The sequence below is a fragment of the Giraffa tippelskirchi genome, chromosome 8, assembly GCF_054371585.1.
Source record: "Giraffa tippelskirchi isolate mGirTip1 chromosome 8, T2T-mGirTip1v1.2.pri, whole genome shotgun sequence".
In the NCBI taxonomy this organism is placed as follows: domain Eukaryota; kingdom Metazoa; phylum Chordata; class Mammalia; order Artiodactyla; family Giraffidae; genus Giraffa; species Giraffa tippelskirchi.
In genome coordinates, this window is record NC_137282.1 from 8,138,246 (window position 1) to 8,161,928 (window position 23,683).

Consider the following 23,683-nt stretch of genomic DNA (forward strand, 5'->3'; position numbering starts at 1 on the left):
CACAGAGAAGCCTGGAGGGCTACAGTCAGTAAGGTCACAAAGAGTCGGACACGACTGAAGTGACTTGGCATGCATGCACGCATTCAGAAGAGGTACTGTGCCAGGTGCTGTAAAAGGTAAAAGGAAAGAAAGAAATTCTTGGTTTGACAGGGAAATGGGGGTTTGGAGAAATAACAAGGCAGGGTGGAGATGAACCACAAAATTGTGGACAGAAAGTTTTGCTGAAATTCAGCTTAGAAAGGATTTAAGAATCTTAAGAAAAAAACTTCCCTGGTGGTCCAGTGGTTTAAGACTCTATGCTCCAAATGCAGGGGGCCTGGGTTCAATCCCTGGCCAGGGAACTAGAATCCCACATGCCACAACTAAAGATCCCGCATGCAGCAATGAAGATCTCATGTGCTGTACCTAAGACCAAAAAAGAGAGAAACTTAAGGAAAAAATAGAATTGGGTAGGCTTTTCAAAAATTGAGCAAGACTTGGGCTGGTGGAGAGGAATGGGAAAGGCATTCTTTTTAAAATTTTTCTTAAAATTTTATTGAGGAATAGTTGATTTACAAAGTCGTGTTAATTTCTACTGCACAGCAAAGTGATTCGGTTATACACATATATACATTCTTTTTCGTATTCTTTTCCATGATGGTTTATTACAGGATATTGACTGTAGTTCCTGAGGCAAGGAACTACCACTGCATGAAAATCTGAAGATCTGGAGGGCAAGAAAGGCAGGGGTCTGTGGGGAGGAATTGAGTTATATTTTGTCCTAAGTGAAGTTCATGAAGAAGAACATAGGTTGGGATTGATGACGGCACTGTGAATGCTAAACTGAACGTTGGACTTAATTCTCTTGGCGGCAGGGAGCCTCAGACACTTGGGGTCAGGTGAGCCGATGGCCCAAGCGAGGCTCAGGGAAGATATCCACGGGAGGGGAGTAGGTGGGGAGACACCCTGGACAGGACTCCAAGGTGAAAGAGGAATGAGTGTCAAGAAGAGGCTGACACAGATCGGGACTGACATATACACACCGCTATATGCAAAACAGATAACTAATAAGACCCTGCTGTATAGTACAGGAAACTCTACTCCAAACTCTAATGACCTACATGGGAAAAGAATCTAAAAATATACGAGTAGAATAGATGTAAATGTAAAACTCATTCACTTTGCTGTATACCTGGAACTAACACAACATTGAAAATCAACTATACTCCAATAAAATTAAAAAAAAAAAAAATTCACTCCCAGACCAGTCCACACAAGTATGTTACTTAAGTAATGCTTTCTGCTTCTCTTAGACTTTCTTACTGCTCCTGAGATGTAACTCATACCCCTGGCTGCTGCCTGACAATTTGCTATCACTGACACCCCAGATCTAAGAATAAACCTGATGATGCAAGGCTAGCTGTTGGCTTATGTGCCAACAGTTCCTTGGAGCAAACGTGGTTGTAGTTCTCTTTCTCTCTCTAGAGAGGCTGTCAGAACTGCTTAACTTAGACGTTCTTTAAAGAATAGTTTCAGCTCACAAAAGAATCTAAAGCCCAGAAACTTGATTCCAGCCGTGGGGGTGGCGGTCGTGGTGGGGAAGGGGGCACTGATTTCTCTGAAAATGCTCGGCTCCTGGACCAGTTCAATACACGCAGATCACAGAAATGTAAGTCCCATATTTCCTGACTTCAGCCTGGTGAAAGGGGCAGGTTTTGTCTTAGGTAGATGTGCACCTTAGCCCTCTGGGGAGAAGACGGCTGGAAGACAGTGGTAAGGAAGATCCCTGTTACTGCAGCTCTGGTCGGAGTTCTGCTGGTTTCATCCCCTCCCCCCTTGCAGAACAAGCTTTTCTCCGGACAGTTGTGTTATTGAAATGAACTGAAGCAGCGGAGGGCTCCTTTGATGGAAATGCAAAGTTAAAAGGCCCCCACATTCCTCTGAGTGAAGCCCTGGAAACCACAGGCTGCTTGAAGACAGGTGCTCAGCAGAGGCCACTGACAGAGCCCCAGGCAGGGCCCCCAGCCCTGCAGGATGGATGCATGTGGATGAGGCTAAAACACACTCAGAGCCCAACATGTCACTACCCGGTGTGGGTTAGGAGAGTCAGGATAAAATGTCTGCGACCTGTCAGGGGAAGGAGAGGCGATAAGGGGAAATAAGTAGTACTGCGTTACTATCTCTGGCTGGTTAATAAAACTGATGCTAATAGACTTAAAGAACAAAAAAGATCCTCATATAATTATGCAAATAGCTTTAATGGGTAAAGACCTAGAGAAACTCAAACGATTGAAACTACCATTTCCCTGGAGCCCCCATCTTAGGTCAGGTTGTCAAAAGAGGATCATAAACTTCGGTTCCACATCTAACCTCAAAAGTCAAAGATTCACAAACCTGGGAACTTGAGGGAAAGTTTAAGAGTTTCCATTTCCTTTAAAAAAAAAATTCTAACAATTAAAAAAAAATTAATGTCATTGCTGGCACTGAGTCACCACCTACTGGCCACAGAGGGAAGTACAAGTGTTATAAACGTGCCTGATCACACTGTGAGGCTAAGGAACAGCCAGACCGAAGGCAGAGACGTGAGTCACTGAAACAGATAGGATGGGGTAGCAATACACACTTGACAACACCTGTGGTCAGAAGGCAGAAGCAAGTCCTCGTCTTAGTCCCCCCGGCCATGAGAGACAGGACAGATACGGGAGCAGGACCCTTGTCTACACATCCCAGGAGACTCTGGAGATGTCTCACGCCGGGAAGTCTTCACTGCAATTAGGATAATCAGGACCCCTGCACCTGGCTTCATGTCCGAATTAATCAACCTAAGAAGCATGAGAGGCCAGGATAGGGAAAGTGCTAGAACAGACACCAGCAGCTTCAGTGGGTTTTGTCTTTTGTACACTGGAGAACGTAATTTGATTGATCTGGACCTTTGTTCTCATGCCCTGCAGGATGACATACCTAAACCATATATACAGCTTTGGGTCTGCTGGTTGGAAAGTGAGGACGCAGTGGGATCCCCTGAATTTGTGTCTTTCTTCCTGCTTCCGCTGGGCATGTGTGCAGAGCATCGCCCATGGTCCTAGTAACAAGACACTCAGGACATGAAGGACTGGCAACACTCAACTTTATTAAGATTTAAACAGAGAAGATGCTTCTGCATGTTAAACACGTGGAACTGAGTGGCTCAGTGGGGGCACCCAGCACCACCTATGCTAACACACCACCGGGGTGAGGGGGTGTCCAAGGGTCTGCAGCTTGGGGGGTGGGGGGGCCTCCCTTGCTATGGTCTGCGGGCCCCACAACCCCAGTACTTTATTTCTCCTTAAATTCTTCCCTTGAAATTAGGATGAGCTGCCCTGGAGGGAATAAGACAGCTGGACTTATAAACCTAAGGATATTCAGGGACCAAGATGGGTTGTTTCCTGTGACCAAGGAAACCCTGAAATCCTCCAGAGCCCTCAGGAATAGTAGTTCCGTTGTTCTGGAACCTATAGGCAGAGACGTTTCCTTACCATGGCAGGTACAGGAATGGGATCTTGGATCCAGGACAAATTTTGGAGTGATAGGCTATGAGACACAGCACAACGGACCCTGGAGCAAAACCACAAAGCAGCATTATTCTGCAGCAAAAAACAAATCCAGGAAGTAGGAAGAGAAGAGTATAGAAAAAACAAACAAACCACGACCTAAGTACTTGGAAACAGGGCATTAGAGAAAAATTGTAGGGTTTGGAGAGCACAAGGTCTTCATTTCTCTCCGTGCACAGAGTACAATATCACATCATAAACTATAATTTTAAAATACCTGTCTGATCTATAAATATTTGAATGGGTGATGGGCACACTGAACTAGACAGAAAGTTTCCCGCTGGGGAGGCCTGCGAACTACCTTTAGCTGCCGTGTTTCCTGAACCGGCGCACACGCGCAACGTGACCCATCTTCCTACAACATCGGGTTTATTCAACGACTGAGGGATCTGGGGGGGGGGGGTTGTTAAAAACAAACATGAACTGGTCGATATATATTGCTAATAAGTAGATTATACAGTGGGGGTACAGAACAAAAGAGACTCTGAGGAAATGTCGTTACTGGACGGCCCCCAGGACTGGCCGCTCCTGTCAGCGTCTGGCTGAGAGTGACCGCGGGAAAGGGTGCCGACGGGACGGTCAGGCTCCAGCTCCCAGGGAGCCCCGACAGACGTGGACGAGGAACCGCTGGGCCGTCTACACTCCGGCACCGTGACACACAGCCTGCTGCCCTGGGGCTGACAGGGGTGGCTTCTCTGAAACTCTCCTCAGGGAGCGGCAATTCTATGAAGGAGGGGAGCTGTTTGAGAGGGGGTGGGCGGGTCAAGGAAAGAGGTATTTGAGACCATCGCGCCCCTGGGGAGCGGGCAGGGCACCCTCTCACCGGAGAGGGCGGCCTGGTGCCTCAGGCAGGGCAGCCCTCAGTGTCTGAAAGCGGGTGGGAACGGCATCCCAGCCTCCGAGGGAAAAGTCTCCCTCCGCTGGGACTTCATGTCAGCAGTGGGCTCCAATTAAAGGTGCTTCCAGCTCACTTCTAGAAGTACGGATCTTTATGCTTGTATACAAACAGAGGGGTCAGAAGGAAACTCACTCCACTCAGCTCCTCCCAGCCCTCCTGGGGGTGGAGACGGGTGTCCCTCTCTCTTCACTTTAACGGGGGTGCACGCACTCCATGCCTTCCCCGCGCCTTCCTCCACCAACATTCGTTTCCTTCCAAGTTCTCTCTCTAATTCTTTTTTCCCTAGCTTAAAAAACAAAAACGAAGTCTTCCCTTGGCTGAAGAAAATTACAGCCGAACAAGTAACAAACGCTGGTCTTTTCCTGGAGTAACCCCAGGGGTAACCCCGTTACAAACGGTTCAACAGGCTGTCAGGCACCTCCCCCTGCGAGCCACGCCTCCGTGCTCAGAACTGCGTTGGAGACTCTGGCGGTTGGGTCCTGCCCCGGCCCCCCGGAGACCCTGTCTCCCTGGATTCGCTGCACGACACAGACGGCTAAGGAAAACGGGAGCCGGTGGGTCCAGAGGGGGAGCGGACCTACGAGACAAGGCTGATGGTTTTTACTTCTAGACAAGTTAAGAAACGAAAAAGTGTTCGTGACCGTCCGCTTTGTGAAATTCTCGCTTCAGGTTCGAACTTGGAACTTTCCAGCTTTGGTCATGTACTTTATGCCCTTGAAGGGTTTGTACTTCTCTCCATACATATCCAGACGATTCACTTTGAGGCCTGCAAGGAAGGAAGAATCAGACGTAAGCATTGTTCCAAAGAAGCAGGTAGCGTAACTGGTTAATTCATGTCAACTCAAAAAGCTCCGAGGGCTGGAGAAAGTTGTATCCGTGGACCGGAAAATGTGTGTGTGCTCAGCCGCTCAGTTGTGTCCAACTCTTTGGGACGCTATGGATCCTTTGGACCATAGCCCGCCAGGCTCCTCTGCCCATGGGATTCTCCAGGCAAGAATACTGGAGTGGATTTCCATTTCCTTCTGCAAGAGATCTTTCCAACCCAGGGATCGAACCCGAGTCTCCTGCATCTCCTGTATTACAGGCGGATTCTTTCCCATTCCGCCACCTGGGAACCTACACTTAATTATGTCACTTAAACACAGCTGACAGATTCTTCACCCTGGAGTATAGGCTGGAAATGAACACCTGCTCCAATAAAAAGCTAGCCAGTGAGGAGATCTGTCCCTGTGGTGGAAAGGGCAGAAAGTTACATGCGAGCTGAAATGAGGGTAAGGAAAAGTAACAGCACTCCAGACTTTTCTCAAAGCTATGGGGTTGAACATATGAATTCATAATAACAAAATTAAGAAATCCATAATCAAAGGTATAACTGAATGAATAAACTAATGATGAAAAGTGATGAATTAATTCTTCAGCGCTTGTTAAATATTCTCACTGGACTAAGAAAAGAACATTTTATACTATGCAGAGCTTTAAAGTTTATTAAGCATTTTAAGATGAAAAGAGCTTATCGTTTAAATGAATTCTAATCACTTAAACTAGATGTGGTTCATTGATAAAACAAATAGGAACTTCATATAAAGCTGAAGTCATCTCCTATCGATCTGAAAGGGTCATTCTAAGGATTAAATAAGGAAATATATGAAAAGAGCTTAAATTAGTGCCTGGCACATAGTAGACACCTGCAAAGAAGTAACTTAAGTCTTGATATCACCCTGGGTGGCGGGGTGTAAACTATAGTCGATAACTCAGGTCAGCCGAACGTTCCAAATGATCACAGCACACACATGTGAAATCTTCTGAAATTGGGGGAAAGGAGGGGAATTCTTTTCACTCACCAGCTGAGAATGCAGATACATCCCCGTACTGAAGACCCTGGGATGCCCCAACCAGCGCCCCCAGGGTGACTCAACAATGGCTCATGAGCACTTCCATCTCCAATACTGATGGAGGGTCACAGATTCCTCCAGAAATGGGCTGGGAAAGACCTGACTAAAGATCACATATCAGCTAATGAAAGCCAACTCTATGGACAGGGAGCGGCCAGGGGGCTTTGTGACATCACCGCCTTGGGCCCCCACCCCCCACCCTGAGCTGGGCGTCACTCACCAGAAATGGCCAGCTGCTGGATCTTAAACTGCAGGTTGATCGTGGGGTTCTCATCTGGTTTGGAAGCTCCGGCCTGGAGACTCATGGTTCCCTTCAAACTTGGGAGCTTCTGGGGATTTATTTTTCCTACATCCCAAGACAGCATCTCCAAAGAGAGAAAAATGTGGTGGAAACTGCGTCTGAGACACCTGGGCTCAGAGACCTGGTATACTGTGTTCTTATGACCTCCTGGGGGTTTCCCAGAAGAGAATGCTACTTGTTACTGTAAATTATCTCGGTGTCCTCAACCACGTCCCTTTGGTCAAGCTTGCCTTTCCACAAAACAGAAAGGGTACTGCAGAGCTCCTGCTATTTTGAACACGGGCAACTCAAGCCCCCTGCGTATTCTCCTACCTTGGTGACTGGGTCAAACGTGTGTGTCCCCTGAGACGGCGTCAGGCTCATGTTCAGGACACCTCTGGGCATCTGGCTGATGACAGTCACTCCCTCTATGGTCTTCCCCATGGTCTGCTTAGGCCCCACGGTTATTTCAAAGCGGCCAAGTGAGCTGCTGTCCCGGAAGCTGATATTATGTTTAACGTACACTGGAATCGCCACCAGGCTGGAAAAGAGAAGAGGCAAAAAGCCCACATCCTCAACATATTGGAAAAATGGCCACTTTTCCCTTTTCTGTTCTGCTGGCAACTTTTCCTCCTTCACTTCCTTCCTTATTTTACAGAGTATGCAGAGAGAAAATCCCTCTAGACGTCTTTGATTGTTTTCTTTCTGTAAATCTAAGATGTTGACAAGTAAGTCAACTAACTCTTCCAACAACTCTTAGAATGAAATCAACAAAACCAAAGAGCAGACTTGGTGGACTCTGGGGAAAAAGCATGGCAAACAAAAATCGCATTTTCGTGCTTTACCATTTTGCCATGTGACTGATAATTATTTGCACTTGGGAGAGTAACATTCATACCTCATGGGGCTTTTACAAATTTGTGAGTGCTTTTAACTTGACTTTGATCCTTACAAAAACCCTTAAGGGATGGGGTCGGCATGATCTGACAGAGAAACTACAGGGTGATACTAAAGTTGCAACCATCCTTGGCATCTGTGAAGTACCACTTCCTGTGGCCAGCACGACCCTACAGGTTTTCCCTGGATTACTCATTTAATCCGCCCCATAAGTATGAGGCAGGCATTGCTTCTGTCCTGAAGTCATTAATACTGATGTCCTTATGCTTAACCGAGGTTAACTATTCAATAACTTGCCAGGGTCATGTATCATCAGTACTGCAGGTGGGGCTTAAGTACGGGCAGTCTGATTCCAAAGCCTCTGCTCTCAAGCACTCAGATATTTCCCCAAATTATTTATTCTGAATCCCACAGGAAGACCTCAGTGGCTGTGAGGTCCAAGGCTCTCTTCAGCCTACACATCTACTCTACGCCTTCCCCCAAAAGGACTCAGAGTCCACAGTAAAGAGAATGTTCAAGACCCCAAATCACTGAATCGTATGGTTCTTCACAGTACCATTCACTGCTTTTTGGGGGGTGAAAGGGATTGAATACAGGTGTTCTCAGATTCCAATTGAGGAAAAAACATTCCTGTTTAGGCACACAGTAATAACAAGACTAACAGCAGCAAACTTAATGAGCACTTATTTTGTGCGGAAGCCACTATTTAGAGTTTCTTATTTAACCCTCATAACAAGGCACCTTTATTATTTTCAAGTTACTTATTACTTTACTGTTGATGTTTAGTCGCTCAGTCGTGTCCGACTCTCTTGTGACCCCATGGGCTGTAGCCCGCCAGGCTCCTCCGTCCATGGGATTTCCCAGGCAGGAATGCTGGAGTGGGTGGCTATTTCCTTCTCCAGGGGATCTTCTTGACCCAGGGACTAAACCCACGTCTCCTGCATTGGCAGGCAGGTTCCTTCCCACTGAGCCACCAGAGAAGGCCCTTACTTATTACCTGTTACTTTGACTACTTCAGCTTTCCTAGATAAGAAAACAGACACGGGAAGGATAAACAACTCACCTGAGGTTACCTGATTAGTTATCCTGAGCCCAGGTAACTCTAGAGCCTGCGTTCTTCATCGCTGTGGATACTGTTTCCAAACACACACACACACACCACACACGCACACACTCCACCCTAGGATTTGAGAGCCGCTTACTTCTGCGCGCTCACGTGGTAGGAGAGCAGGCGGAAGTTGCCGTCGGGGGGGATGAAAGACAGGATGCGCTCCGACTCCCAGCGCTTGAAGCGGACGCAGGGGTGGAAGCTGACGTCGTCCAGCAGCCTGGGGTTCTGGGCGACACCAAGCAACAGCCACAAGTGGGAATTAGAACCATGCGTCTTTCAGGAAAGTAACTTAGGTGCTGCTTTCACTAAAACACATGCATACATTCTGCTGTTACTCGGGGAAATTCAAGGCTGCCCGTGAGCTTTGTGGCTGGCCCTGACCATCCCTTCTGGTTCCATCCCTTCCCGCCGCTCTGTCTTTCCAGAAGCATCCAACTTCCCAGGGACTAGCTCTCCGGCCCAGGATTTTACCATGAAGGAAAGCGTCAGGTCAGGCATTCCAGTCAGCTTGACGCAGGCGTCGATCACCCCCTGGATCTCGGCAGTGATGGTGGACCCTGAGACGGGATGAGACAGGAAGAAGGTGAGACCCTCTCTTCCTTCCCAACTAACTTAACTCCTGCCTCCCTCCTTAGCTTTCTCTTCCCCTCCCATCCCATTTCCTTTCTTCCTTCCTCCTCTCCCCCCCGTCTTCCTTCCTTCCGTCCATCCATCTATCCAAACCATCTACCCAATCCATCTGTCCTCGCAAACCTCTATCAACTGCACAGCAAACACAAGACACTCTGATGAAGCAGTGGGGATGAAGACTGGTGAGACTTAGCCCAGAGGAGCTTTCAGTCTAGTGCCAGAATCAAACACAACACCGCTATCTTGACCAGTGGTTCAGAACACTGAATTCACATCAGACACTGCTCTCCCTAGAGGCACCAAGGGCTTCCCTTGTGGCTCGGCTGGTAAGGAATCTGCCTGCAATGTGGGAGGCCTGGGTTCAACCCCTGGGTTGGGAAGATCCCTTGAAGAAGGGAGTCTACTCACCCCAGTATTCTGGCCTGGAGAATTCTATGGTCGGTATATTCACTTCACAGGCCCCAAGGAGCTCTGATGCCAAATGGAACCGACACTTTGGCCTTCAGTTCACAGGCTCTCTCTCCTGCAGCCCCTGCGACCACTTCTTTCTTTCGATCATTCTTTCTCCTAACCCCTCCTGTTTTCTGGTTTTCTGCTCTTCTCCTTCTCCTGGTATGATCACACTGAAACTCGTTCACCTTTTCTATTGCTGATGGACGTTTGGGACCTTTCCAGTTTGCGGATAATACAAAAAGCTGCTGTGCATACTTGGTTTTAAAGCCTCATCAGTTACTCTTCTTTCTTTATGCATCTCAATCCAGTCATTCTGAGATACTTAATTTCTCAACAATATTTCACTCTTCTTAAAAGTGTTTGCACCTGCTTTGCTCCCAGATCCATGCAGCCTGTACTAACTCCTACTCATTTTGTTGATGAAGCATTTGTTAGCTTCATACTTAGGTCTGGGTGGGAGGGGACCTCTCTTTTTCCCTTTCCCGCCCCCTCACTAGACTTTCAGGAAGCTTCCTGCAGCCACAGACCCCGTCTTAGTCACCATCACACGCCCACCCCCTGGTGCTTGGCTACAGCACCACGGATTCTTCATAAGCACTTGCTGGATAAATAAGTTCACTCACGTGAAGAGAACTTTCTATAAATTTCCACACACTAAGGACCTGTAGTCGTGTTAACCTACCTGAATGGATAGAAAAGAAGATGACTCTCTGGATTTTGGTGATTAAACTTCAGTTCTGCCGCAACAACTGAGAGTCAAATACTTCCAAAAGGAAGTTTGGAAATTTTCTTCCAAAAGATCAGTTTGTTACTTTTTCACTTGATAGGATAAAACCACTGAAAATGTGAGCCCGGCGCTGGTCTGTACCGTGTTTCTCTATGGCTTTTCTTCAGCGTTGTTGAGGTACAGTCAGCAAATAAAAACTGTACCTAGTCAAGGTGCACGACTCGATGTGTTAATACACCCTGTGACGTGATCACCATGGTGAAGCTGATTAACACGTCCATCACCTCACACAGTTCGTTGGGTTTTTGTGGTGCGAGCCCTTAAAACTTTCCTTTTTGGTAAATTTCAAGTAGACAATATACTTGTGAGGTGACAGATGTGATCATTTAACTAGCGGGGGCGGGGGGGATCCTTTCACATTGTATGTGTAGGTGAGATCCCCATAATGAACATTCCGAATGCCTTACAAGTTTGTCAGTTGCTCTCAATAACATGGAATAGGAAGTACACGGCGGTCGTCACCGTGCTGTGTGCTAAATCTCCAAGAGCTTCTTCATCACGCAGAACTGAAGCTTGGCACCTTTCACCAACCTCTCCCCATTCCCGTTCTCTGCAGCCCTGGTAACCGCCTTCCACTCTCTGCTTCTGTGGCTCTGACGGCTGCAGATCCCACATGTGAGGTGAGCCCGGCACCGGTCTGCATCAGGTCTTCCTATGTGAGATCATGCCACGTTTGTCTTTCTGCGTCCAGCTTCCTTCACTCAGCATCACGTCCCCCAGGTTCACCCATGTTTTCACAGATGGCAGGACTGACTTCTTCATACGGCTGAGTAATATTCCTGTGTGTGGGGGTATCTGCCGCACATCTTCTTTATCCATCAGCCATCTACAGACACTAGGTTTGTTTTCATGTCTTGGCTGCTGCGAACCATGTTGCTGTGAACACAGGGGTGCAGACCCCTCTTTGAGATACTAATTTCATTTCTTTTGGATCTAGACCCAGGAGTGGGATTGCCGGATCATTAGGGAGCTTCAGTTTTTTGAGGCACCCCCACACTGCTTCCACAGTGGCTGTACCAATTTACATTTCCCCCAGCAAGTACATAGGGTTCCCCGCTCTCCACATAATTGCCAACACTTGCTATGTCGTTTGTCTTTTTGATATGCCGTGCGAGTGATACCTCACTCTGGTTCTGACTCGCTTTTCCCCGCTGACTGGTGACGCTGAGCACCTTTTCATTTACCCGCTGGCCATTCGTATGGCTTTTCTGAAGTATGTCTCTTCGGATCCTTTGCGTGCTAAGTCGTTTCAGTCGTGTCCGACTCTTTGCGACTCCATGCACTATAGCCCGCCAGGCTCCTCTGTCCACGGGATCATCCAGGCAAGAACACTGGAGTGGGCTGCCACGTCCTTCTCCAGGGGATCTTCCTGACCCAGGGATCGAACCCGCATCTCTTAAGTCTCCTGCATTGGCAGGTGGGTTCTTTACCACTAGCGCTGCTTTCAGATCCTTTGCCCATTTTTTTAGTAAGATTATCTTTTTTTTTTTTGCTATTGAATTGTATAAGTTCCTTGTGTATGTCGGATATTAACCTCTTATCAGATACATGGTTTACATATATTTCCTTTCATTTGCAGGCTGTGTTTTTCCTCTGACTGGTTCCTTTCTTATATGGAGGCTTTTATTTTGATACAATCCTATTGGTCTATTTTTCCTTTTGAAGCCTTTGCTTTTGTATCATATCTTAAAAAAAAAAAACAACGACTGCCCAGACCAGTGTCAAGAAGCTCTGTTCCTACGTTTTCTACCAGTAGGTTTATGCTTCCAGGTCTCGCATTTAGGTCCTTAATACACTGTGAGTTGACTTTTGCGTGTGATGTGAGATTAAGGGTAATTTTATTCTTCTACATGTGAACATCCAGTTTTCCCAGCACCACCACCTGCAGAGACTAGCCTTTCCCCATCGCATGTTCTTGGCATGCTTGTTGCAGACCAGTTGACAGATTTATTGCTGAGCCTTCTATTCTGCTTTGCTGGTGTATATGTCTATTTTCACGACCTTACCATACAGGTTGGTTTTTTTTAAACTATTTGTTTGTATTTTGGCTGCACTGGGTCTTCATTGCTGCATGCAGACTTTCTCTAGTTGTGGTGAGCACGGGCTTCTCATCACAGCAGCTTCTCTTGTTGTAGAGCGCAGGCTCCAGGCGTGCAGGCTTCAGTAGTTGCAGTGCATGGGCTCAGTAGCTGTGGCTCGAGGGATTAGTTGCCCCTCAGCAAATGGGACCTTCTGGGACTAAGGATCGAACCCATGTCCCCTGCATTGGCAGGTGGAGTCTTAACTGCTGGAGCACTAGGGAAGTCCACGTTACAGTTTTGATTATCATAATTTTATAATATATTTTGAAATCTAGAATTGTGACGTCTGCAGCTTTGTTCTTGCTCATGACTGCTTTGGCTGTTTGAGGTCTTTGTGGTTCCATACGAGTTTTGTTTTTTCTATTTCTATAAAGAATGCCACTGAGATACTGATGTGGATAGCATTTGGGATTCTGATGAGGATGTCTTTGGATATTTCAAACATTTTAACAATACTAACTCTCCCAGTCCATGAAAATATAGCATCTTTCCATTTATCTGTTCTTAATTTCCTCCATCAACACTTTGTAATTTTCAGGGTGTAAGTTTCTTTGGTTAAGTTTATTCCTAAGCATTTTATCCTTTTTGTTGCTGTTGTAAACGGGATTGTTTTCTCAGTTCCCTTTTTGGATAGTTCCTTGTTTGTGTACAGAAACATCACTGATTTTTGTGTATTGATTTTGTATATTGATTTCTGCAACTGTATTACATTTATTAGTTCTCACAGTGTTAGGCTGGAGTGTTTAGAGTTTCCACATGTATGATCACATCATCTACATCATGATGTTTCAGTCCAGTCCTAATACACAATGCTTGACACAAAGTAGACACTAAGGTAATGAATGACCCTAAATGGGGAATAATTCTGATAACTGGTGAGCACTGTCTGAAAGGGGCCTTTATTTTCACAGTTCTGTAAACAGGCTAAAAGCACCAACCTGATTTGTCAATGATGGCATCAATCTCTTCAATCACATCAAAATAGGCCTCATTGTTGGTGTATTTCACCCCCGTTCGTCGCCAAGGTACCACAGACAGCTGCCCAGTGGGAAGCTGGTCGCCTACGTTGGTGCTTCCTGAGACAATGAATATTGTAATTAGATGAAACCAATTACCTAATAACCAGAGAACACTTCCCTAAAAGTTTCTATGCATCCACTATTTACATGCTTACTTGAAGAATTTTTCCAAAATAGAGATTATAGTTTTCCCAACTTCTATCTTGGTAACCTAGTCCATTTAAAAAACTTGTCCCCAGCTGGTGTGCCTCCTCAGGCAGAATACAGGTTAAAAAGTTACCTGAGAAACAGATATCATATTATTTTGGTTTTGAAAGTAACCTGAACTTGGTCTCTCAAATTCCCCAATAGCTTGCAGCTTAAATAATGCATTGGCTTTCAGTAGGGATGGTAATCTACATATTGATATAAAAATTTCATGGGTAAAAACAGTATTCTAACTCGTTTTAAAAAATTCCACCTGTCCATACATTATCCATCTCACCAAAGAAGATAAAATATATATATATGTATATATATATATATACACACACACATTGTATGTTAAAAGTGATTATGAGCTTATTTCATGTTCTTTGTGCTTTTCTGTATTTCTGACCTTCTACAATAATCATGTGCTTCTTCTATAATCAGGAAGAAACATTATTATTATTAAAGATTGGGTTATTTTATTTTTTGGCTGTGCTGGGTCTTCCTGGCAGTGCACGGGCTTCTCTTTGCAATGGCTTCTTGTTGCAGACCACAGGCTCCAGGGCACGCAGGCTCAGCAGTTGTGGCGCATGGTCTCAGTTGCTCTGTGGCATGTGGAATCTTCCCAGATCAGGGGTCTAACTGGTGTCCCTTGCAGTGCAAGGCACATTTTTAACTGCCAGACCATAAGGGAAGCTCAGGGGAAATTACTTTTAAAAGGAGAACAGTTTATTCTGTCATTGAAATCAGAATATTTTCTACACATAAAAAAATTTCATTTCAGGTTATATTAAAGACCATAAAGAACAAAATGAAAGCACCTGGACATTTGAGATCTCCCAAAACAAGCACTCAAAACAAGGCACAACAGAGGACTAAGCCACACCCAGGATGGTGGCTGCCTTCCGTGGGGCCCCTCTCATACCTGTGATGGTGTTGACAACGGTTCGAAGGATAGTTGGCGGCTTTATCAGTTCTTTGAGGATGTTTGACTCTGTAGCCAATGGAAACCCATTGTCAAGCATCTCTTCCAATACCTCATAAACCACAACCACATTGTCTTTTATCACTGGCTCTGAACAGACTCCAAAATAATCCTGATGAAAACACAATACATATATACATTTATCACTCAGAGACTGCGATGGGTGAAGGAATGCTCCCAGAGATTATTGAGTCCTGTCCACGTGTGTTTACGCAGAGTTTCTGGGACCTTCTTCTACAATAAGGGGATGAAGCATAACCCTGGTTCTCTTAGGCATCCCAGTTTGGTGGAAAGAAAACTAGACTGGATTATAACACAAGTATCATTAATAATTTCTTTCATATACTAAAGTGAGTTATTTAATCCCTTTGGTTTAGTTTCTTCAACTAACATGAAGAACACAAAACTGAGTCTAGACTATTATGTGGTTCTGAACATGACTTTGAAAGAACTATGTGAAATGATAATACCTGATACAATATATACTGGACCCCAAAGTTTTTTAACACTATTGTTGTACCATTCCTCAGCATTCATGGAGCAAATATGAACTGAGAGAGAAATGAAATGAAGGGTGTGAGCTAGCACACCAGAAAATCTCTTTGGATCACCCTTTTTCTAAGGTGCTAGGATTCTAATAACACTTTGTCCCTTTATTAAGAAAGGCTAAACTTAGACATTAAATGATCTGGGTTGTAGGAAAAGCACTGAATTCCAAATCGGAAGGCCTGGGTAATAATCTTAATTGTCGCCTACTAGATTAATTCATGCTAACTAATTAGGTCTCGATTTCTCTAATAGTATAATCTGGATAATACCATGCATGGATGCACAGGGTTGTAAAAACTAAGCATGATGGATTAAATGAGAACATGTATGAAAGTGCTTTGTAAACTATAAAGCACTATGTAAACTGTGATGCACCATGATGAAATGATGCAGAGAGAACGGCCTGTAGGCACTTGGCGTGCCCTTCTTGACAATGTCAGTGCTTCTGCTGCTGGGCCTCTGAGATGGTCAGACAGTCCTGTAAGAATTCATCCACTGATGGGAAATGCACCCCTTTTGAGAAAGTCCATTCTATTCATGGGCAGTGCTGATTCTTAGAAAGTCCCTTCTTTGGCTAAACTGAAACCTGCTTCCTAGATGTGCCTTACAGAACAAGGTTATGTTAACAGCCCCACAGTGATCAGAGGGCCAGGAAAACATTTGCCCTCAATTTTCCTTCTCAGGGCAAACTCCCTGTTTAGTCCTGCTAATGTTGATGCTACGGGAAGGCTTCTAGATTGTTTCATTTTCTTGCCATTTCTTTGAATTTGTCCTAATTTTCTAATAGTCTCCTCAAATGATGACATCCAAAACTGAACACAGACTCCAGAGGTGACTTGAGGCCTTACAAATAGCTGTTAAAAGACAGGAAGTGAAAAGCAAAGGAGAAAAGGAAAGATACACCCATTTGAATGCAAAATTCCAAAGAATAGCAAGGAGAGAGAAGAAAGCCTTCCTCAGCAATCAATACAAAGAAACAGGGGAAAACAATAGAATGGGAAAGACTAGAGATTTCTTCAAGAAAATTAGAGATACCAAGGAAATATTTCAGGCAAAGATGGGCTCAATAAAGGACAGAAATGGTAGGGACCTAACAGAAGCAGAAGATATTAAGAAGAGGTGGCAAGAATAAACAGAAGAACTGTACAAAAAAGACCTTCACGACCCAGATAATCACAATGGTGTGATCACTCACCTAGAGCCAGACATCCTGGAATGTGAAGTCAAGTGGTCCTTAGGAAGCATCACTATGAACAAAGCTAGTGGAGGTGATGGAATTCCAGTTGAGCTATTTCAAATCCTGAAAGATGACGCTGTGAAACTGCTGCACTCAATATGCCAACAAATTTGGAAAACTCAGCAGTGGCCACAGGACTGGAAAAGGTCAGTTTTCATTCCAATCCCAAAGAAAGTCAATGCTAAAGAATGCTCAAACTACGGCACAATTGCACTCATCTCACACGCTAGTAAAGTAATGCTTAAAATTCTCCAAGCCAGGCTTCAGCAATACGTGAACCGTGAACTTCCAGATGTTCAAGCTGGTTTTAGAAAAGGCAGAGGAACCAGAGATTAAATTGCCAACATCCGCTGGATCATCGAAAAAGCAACAGAGTTTCAGAAAAACATCTATTTCTGTTTTATTGACTATGCCAAAGCCGTTGACCGTGTGGATCACGATAAACTGTGGAAAATTCTGAAAGAGATGGGAATACCAGACCACCTGACCTGCCTCTTGAGAAACCTGTATGCAGGTCAGGAAGCAACAGTTAGAACTGGACATGGAACAACGGACTGGTTCCAAATAGGAAAAGGAGTACGTCAAGGCTATATATTGTCACCCTGCTCATTTAACTTATATGCAGAGCACATCATGAGAAACGCTGGGCTGGAGGAAGCACAAGCTGGAATTAAGATTGCTAGGAGAAATATCAATAACCTCAGATATGTAGATGACACCACCCTTATGGCAGAAAGTGAAGAAGAACTAAACAGCCTCTTGATGAAAGTGAAAGAGGAGAGTGAAAAAGTTGGCTTAAAGCTCAACATTCAGAAAACTAAGATCATGGCATCTGGTCTCATCACTTCATGGCAGATAGATGGGCAAACAGTGGAAACAGTGGCTGCCTTTATTTTTCTGGGCTCCAAGATCACTGCAGATGGTGACTGCAGCAATGAAATTAAAAGATGCTTACTCCTTGGAAGGAAAGTTATGATCAACCTAGACAGCATATTAAAAAGCAGAGACATTACTTTGCCAACAAAGGTCCGTCTAGTCAAGGCTATGGTTTTTCCAGTGGTCATGTATGGATGTGACAGTTGGACTATAAAGAAAGCTGAGCACCGAAGAATTGATGCTTTTGAACTGTGGTGTTGGAGAAGACTCTTGAGAGTCCCTTGGACTGCAAGGAGATCCAACCAGCCCATCCTAAAGGAGATCAGTCCTGGGTGTTCATTGGAAGGACTGATGTTGAAGCTAAAACTCCAATACTTTGGCCATCTGATGCGAAGAACTGACTCATTTGAAAAGACCCTGATGCTGGGAAAGATTGAGAGCAGGAGGAGAAGGGGATGACAGAGGATGAGATGGTTGGATGGCATCATCAACTGGATGGACATGGATTTGGGTAGAGTCCAGGAGTTCATGATGGACAGGGAGGCCTGGCATGCTGCGGTTCATGGTGTCGCAAAGAGCTGGACACAACTGAGCGACTGAACTGAACTGATGTCAACTATCAGACACATCCCAATATCCAAGAGCACTTAGGAGTCAGGAACATGTTTCTAATACAAAAAGATTTTTTCTTTAAAAAATGAAGATTGAAGGGGGGGAAAAGGCTACACATTTCCTTCTCATGAGTGATTTCATTTTGAAAAATGAAACTCCTCACTGGAGAAAAGGGAATCCTCCTACATTGTCAGTGAGAATGTAAAATTGGTACAGCCACTACAGAGAACAGTATGGAGGTTCCTTAAAAAGTAAAAACAGAACTGCCATATGATCCAGCAATCCCATTCCTGGGCATATACCCAAACAGAACTGTAATTCAAAAAGATACACCCACCCCTATGTTTACAGCAGCACTATTCACTATGGTTGACATACGGAAGCGACCTAAGTATCCATCAACAGATGACTGGATAAAGACGTGGTACATCTATACAGTGGAATACCACTGAGCCATAAAAAAAGAACAGAATAAGGCCATTTGCAGCCACATGGATAGACCTAGACCTTATCATACTAAGTGAAATAAGCCAGACTGAGAAAGACAAATATCGTATGATATCACTTATACTGGAGAAGGAAATGGCAACCCACTCCAGTATTCTTGCCTGGAGAATCCCATGGACAGAGGAGCCTGATAGGTTACAGTCCATGGGGTTGCAAGAGTCGGACACAACTTAGTGACTAAACCATCACTTATATGTGGAATCTAAAATACAACACAAATGAACTTATCTACGAAACAGAAACAGATTCACAGATGTAGAAAACAGACTTGAGGTTGCCAAGGGGGAGGTGAGGTGCGAGAGAGATGGACTGGGAGGTTGGGATTAGCAGATACAAACTATTATGTGGAGAATGGCTACTGTATAGCCCAGGGAACTATTAATATAGTCAATATCTTGTGATAAACCATAGTGGAAAACTATGAAAAAATGTGCATATACATATATATATAACTGAATCAGTGCGCTACAGCAGAAATTAACACGATGCTGCAAACCAACTATACATCAATACAATAAACTAAAAAAAACACCTCCCTTGATTTTCTAAATCAGGGAGAATGTGATTTTATCAATCAGCAGCCGGAACGGGGCAGTGCTACAGCAATGCGTGTGCATTTCCACAGCGGGGGCTCCTCTATCACAGCTCAGCGCCAGAGAAGGACACTTGCAGAGAACACGCGCCACGTAAGCCATTCAAATCAGGATGCGTCCCTTTAAATACTTCTAACAAATTCTTCCAAACTGGCAAGCTGTGAAGTCCCAGCCTTCTAAAGCAGCCACTTCACTGTTTACCCCGATCCCTCTGTGGTTCCAAGCAGATTAAACAACTTTCTTCACTTCCTCTCTTGTAATAAGTTGCATAACATCACTAGGGAGATACTGGGCGACAGTTAATGGGGTGAAATATCCCGTGTGGAAATCCTAATAAGGCCCAGGTTGAGCAGCTGAAGATCGTAACTGCTGGGTTCCTCTGCTTCTTCCACGTCCTGGGGTTTATAATTCTCAGGTTCTCACCGTGTGAAGGAACTAATATGCCACTGGAATCCCAGAAGAGTACTACCAGAAGGACTGTTGAGGGGGGGAAACTTAAATATATGCTCATTCTTTGGAGATGAAAGCTGTTCCAAACATGTGACATATATTTATAAGAGCAAATGAAAGGGCTCTTTGACATGATTTTTAACGTTTATCAGAAGGTGTGAGTCCTCCTTCTCTCCAGTCCCACAGTGTCTGTATTCATGTGACTAATCCCAGACTTCACATGACACAGAAGTTAAACCAGAGGACCTCTGATTCTCATGTATCGTTGAGTTATGCAAATAACCACAACCATGAGAGGCTGAACAATTCTTTTAGGGAGAGGATGCCACTGTCTGAATCCAGAGTCTAGGCCCCCTGAAATCCTGTCCCATAACAGGTGCTGACATCCTGGCATGACCAGCACCCCCGTGCCCCCAAGATCTCCAAATCTATTCCTGAAGGAAAAATTCCAAGTGAAAACTGCATCTTGGAAAATGCGTCCCTGAAATTTTACAGAAGTGCTAAGCTTGCCATGAGGCCTGTCTCTGGTACTCATATGCTGTGGATGAGCACAAACTCAAGCTGAAGGGTGGGTTCCCAAATTACCCCTGCCAGGGAGAATGAAACAAGCATTATTTAAGTTCTTCTAGTTTAAAAAAATATATCTTTCCACATGCATCAGTTTTTGATGCAACTCAAAGCAAGGCTGTTAACAATGGTTAACATCAAGTCTACCATAAAAATTAAAAAATCGAGCCTCTCCTTTGGGGTTGGTCTGCTCCCACGTCTTGGGAATATACTATCTCTGCTGTCTCTTTAATAAAATTTCTGTCTTCTTGAGCTGTCACTGAGCTGCAACTAGTCTGTTGTTTTGAATCCTTGCTATGACAAGAGCTGAGAAATCCTGCCTGCTTGAGCTGTAATTCACCCGCCATTCCAAATCTTTGTCATGAGACAAGAACCAAGGGAGAGAAATAAACCAACCTGACAAAAGCCTTAAAAAAAATTGAAACTCCTTAGCTTTGTGAACCAAACGTAGGACAATTCCAGTCTCTAGAACTGAAATTTCATACAATCATACTAAGTAGGGTGGCTTTCTCAGGCCACAGGTTCAAAACTGTACAATCTGTCATTCAAGATGCAACCCATTCAGTAAACAGAAACAAGAATCTTATCAGATGGGAGAGGAAGTGAGTAATGTCAGAGCTGTGATTTCTTTTTTGGTTCCTTAAAGTGAAAGTGAAAGTTGCTCAGTCATGTTCGACTCTTTGTGACCCCATGGACTATACATATACAGTCCATGGAATTCTCCAGGCCAGAATACTGGAGTGGGGAGCCTCTCCCTTCTCCAGGGCATCTTCCTGACCCAGGGATCAAACCCAGGTCTCCTGCATTGTAGACAGATTCTTTACCAGCTAAGCCACAAAGGAAGCCCAAGAATACTGGAGTGGGTAGCCTATCCCTTCTCCAGTGGATCTTCCCGATCCAGGAATCGAACTGGGGTCTCCTGTGTTGCAGGCAGATTCTTTACCAACTGAGCTATCAAGGAAGCCCTTTTAGTTCCTTAACTGAGGCTGAAAACCATGGAAACAAAACTACAAAGACACTTTGTAAGGTCCACGGATGAACCTCCTCATATTCACGCACCTGAAACGTGTCCACTACCCGGTGGAGGAACTCGATGACAAACAGAGGCGGCACTTCCGTCTGGATCACAGCCACAAAAAAGATCTTGTGACGGTAAACACTTAAGAGATAGTGGTGCGGGGTGGGGATGACTGGAGGGACGTTTTCAGCCTCCGTCGCTCGCTCTTGTGCCTCGAAAAAGTAATCACAGACAGAACGGCTGACCACACTCTTCCAGTGTTTCTCCAGGAAAATATCTCCAGAGGAGTTGATCAAGAAAAGACTGTGAATCATGGTGGAGACCGTGAGTGAGTGAGGAGAGTCTTTTTCGGTCTGAAAGCCTCTGCAAATGCTCAGCTCTAAAAAAGTAAGGGAAGCTATGGTCAGTTGCAGTCAACCAAAGCCGCCTCTGTATCAGTCCAACAGCCCAAACTTTCCTATCCATCTTTCAAGACTAGACTCAATCTTCCACCACTGCAGGAGCCAGAAGTGTCCCTCCCTACGATCCCCAAGGGTAATTAACAGCCATCTCATTTGTCAGTTAATTATATACTGTACAGTTATCTTTAATACAGCCTGAATCATATTCATTTAAAATTCGACTTAATTTTTGAGTGTCTACTTTCTCAAGTGGACTGGGAGCTCCTGGAGAAAAAGAGACCTTTCCTCATGTTTCTGCTGCCTCCTTGCACAGCATCATCTCCTTGCATACAAGAAGGCTTCAAAGAACACGGAGGCGTTCCCTGTATGTGGCGACAACTCACATATAAGAAATGGTTATGCTTGCATCATCTCATTTGGTAGCCATTGGCCAAACAGGGCCATTGAGCATTTGAAATGTGGCTGGTCCAAGCTGAGATGTGAATAGAAGACACACACCTGATTTTGAAGGCTTTAAAATTGTGTTTAAAGATTGACTCACCAACTTAAGACAATAAACTTAGGGTTGCTGGTGGGAACAGGTTGGGGGAAGGATAGGGAGTTTGGGGTGGACACTGTACACCCTGCTATATTTAAAATGGATAACAAGGACCTACTACACAGTACATGGAACTCTGCTCAGTGTTACGTGGCAGCCTGGTTGGGGTGGGAGTTTGGGGGAGAATGGAAACATGTATATGTATGGCTGAGTCCCTTCACTGTTCACCTGAAACTGTCACAACATGGTTAACTAGCTATACCCAATACAAAAGAAAAAATTTTTTTTAATTCAAGACTGTTTACCAATAATTTAATATCAATTAATTAAATCAATTATTAATATTAACTTATTGATTTATTTAATATTGATAGTTTTGATATACTGGATAAATACAAGATATAACATTCTAATGTGGTTAGTAGAACATGTAAAATTACATAGTAAGTGGGTCGCTGCCTATTTCTATAGGACAGCGCTGATCCAAGGAATGGAGCTGTCTTTGTGGTCTTTATTTACTCGGTCAGACCCCATTCTCTTAAGTACTTGCTAAGCATAAGGCTGTATGTTAGATGCCTTAAAAAAAGAAAATCCCTCTGGGGGATCCCCCAGGTCCCTCAGGCGGCGGCATCTCTACGATGCCAGTCCCCGGAACGAGGCGGCCGCGCTGGACCCCAGCTATGGCCACTCGGCGAACTGGTCCAGGTGGGCAAACCGCAAAGGCCTGCTGTTAACCAAGAGCCGCAGGGCGAGCTTAATCCCTCTGCCCGCGACAGGCCGGCGGGAGGGAGGGGGCGGCGGGGAGGCAGGCTGTGGGGGCGCAGAGGCGGCTGGCCAAAGCGGGTTATTTTTGCTCGGGTCGCGGGGAGGATGGAGGCTGCTTGGAGCCGGGTGTCCACGGGCTGCATGATCCGAGGCTGAGAAAGGTCGCCCGTCCGTGCACCTGCGTCGCCATGGCAACAGGGTCTCCTCCTCCTCCGACCCCTCTGGCCGGAGTGGCCACCTCCCCAGCCCGGGACTCGGCCCCTCGCCTCTCCCCGCGGCATCACGCAGCTCCGACAGTCGCTTCGGCCGCATCCCGTGACCCCGCGCCCCCGCCACGCGCCCAGCCCCACCCCGGCCCGGGCGGTCCGCGCTCCTTACCCCGCTTGCTCTTCGCTGAGCCCACCTTGCGGCCGCGCGGACAGGCCCCGCCCCCGGGCGCCCCCCCTACGCCCGCAACCCAGGTCTGAAGGCCGCCGATTGGGCCTCGTCCTCCGCTCTGATTGACCGCGGCCAGCCGTTCGCCCTGTTCTCGGGCTCGAGCTCCCGATTGGCCCTGGCTCAGGCTCCAGTAACCTCTGATTGGTGCAGCTCCGGGGCTCTGAGCTCTGATTGGCTGTCGCGAACCTCCTGCGGCCCGCCCGGCTCCGCCTGGTCACCCAGTCACAAAAGGCCCTGGCGAGCTGCGAAGCCACCTGCGTAACCCCGGGATACGCCAGGAAGAGGATGCGGAGAAAGTGTGACTTCCAGGGCACGACTTACGGAACAGCGTAGGATAGATG

At 45.7% G+C, this 23,683-nt stretch overlaps 1 protein-coding gene, 1 long non-coding RNA gene and 1 other non-coding gene across 14 annotated transcripts; 2 read left to right on the plus strand and 1 right to left on the minus strand.

Moving 5' to 3' along the window:
- The first annotated feature begins 267 nt into the window (after positions 1 to 267).
- On the plus strand, positions 268 to 341 carry TRNAW-CCA (transfer RNA tryptophan (anticodon CCA)). The gene has a single exon. It is a non-coding gene; the product is annotated as a tRNA-Trp (tRNA).
- Positions 342 to 3,089: 2,748 nt separating this feature from the next.
- On the minus strand, positions 3,090 to 23,316 carry AP3M2 (adaptor related protein complex 3 subunit mu 2). 12 transcript variants are annotated; one of them, XR_014061901.1, is made up of 11 exons: positions 23,283 to 23,316; positions 21,242 to 21,579; positions 14,732 to 14,903; positions 13,537 to 13,674; positions 9,119 to 9,204; positions 8,739 to 8,872; positions 6,973 to 7,180; positions 6,580 to 6,724; positions 5,045 to 5,233; positions 4,393 to 4,563; positions 3,090 to 4,292 (listed from the first exon to the last, which is right to left on the minus strand). XR_014061901.1 is itself a non-coding variant. In XM_081519235.1 (9 exons), the coding sequence occupies exons 2-9, from the start codon at positions 21,512 to 21,514 to the stop codon at positions 5,133 to 5,135; spliced, it is 1,257 nt and encodes a 418-aa protein (XP_081375361.1). In that variant the 5' UTR covers positions 21,515 to 21,579; positions 23,283 to 23,316; the 3' UTR covers positions 3,090 to 5,132. The 12 variants fall into 12 exon arrangements, 4 of the variants coding, with proteins under 4 accessions (XP_081375361.1, XP_081375358.1, XP_081375362.1 ...); XR_014061896.1 differs by having other exon boundaries at positions 3,090 to 3,573; positions 3,871 to 4,292; positions 4,393 to 5,233; XR_014061898.1 differs by lacking the exon at positions 4,393 to 4,563 and having other exon boundaries at positions 3,090 to 3,573; positions 5,049 to 5,233.
- On the plus strand, positions 5,054 to 16,218 carry LOC145516993 (uncharacterized). Its single transcript, XR_014061907.1, has 3 exons — positions 5,054 to 7,367; positions 9,073 to 9,230; positions 14,591 to 16,218. It is a non-coding gene; the product is annotated as an uncharacterized LOC145516993 (long non-coding RNA).
- Positions 23,317 to 23,683: the final 367 nt, after the last annotated feature.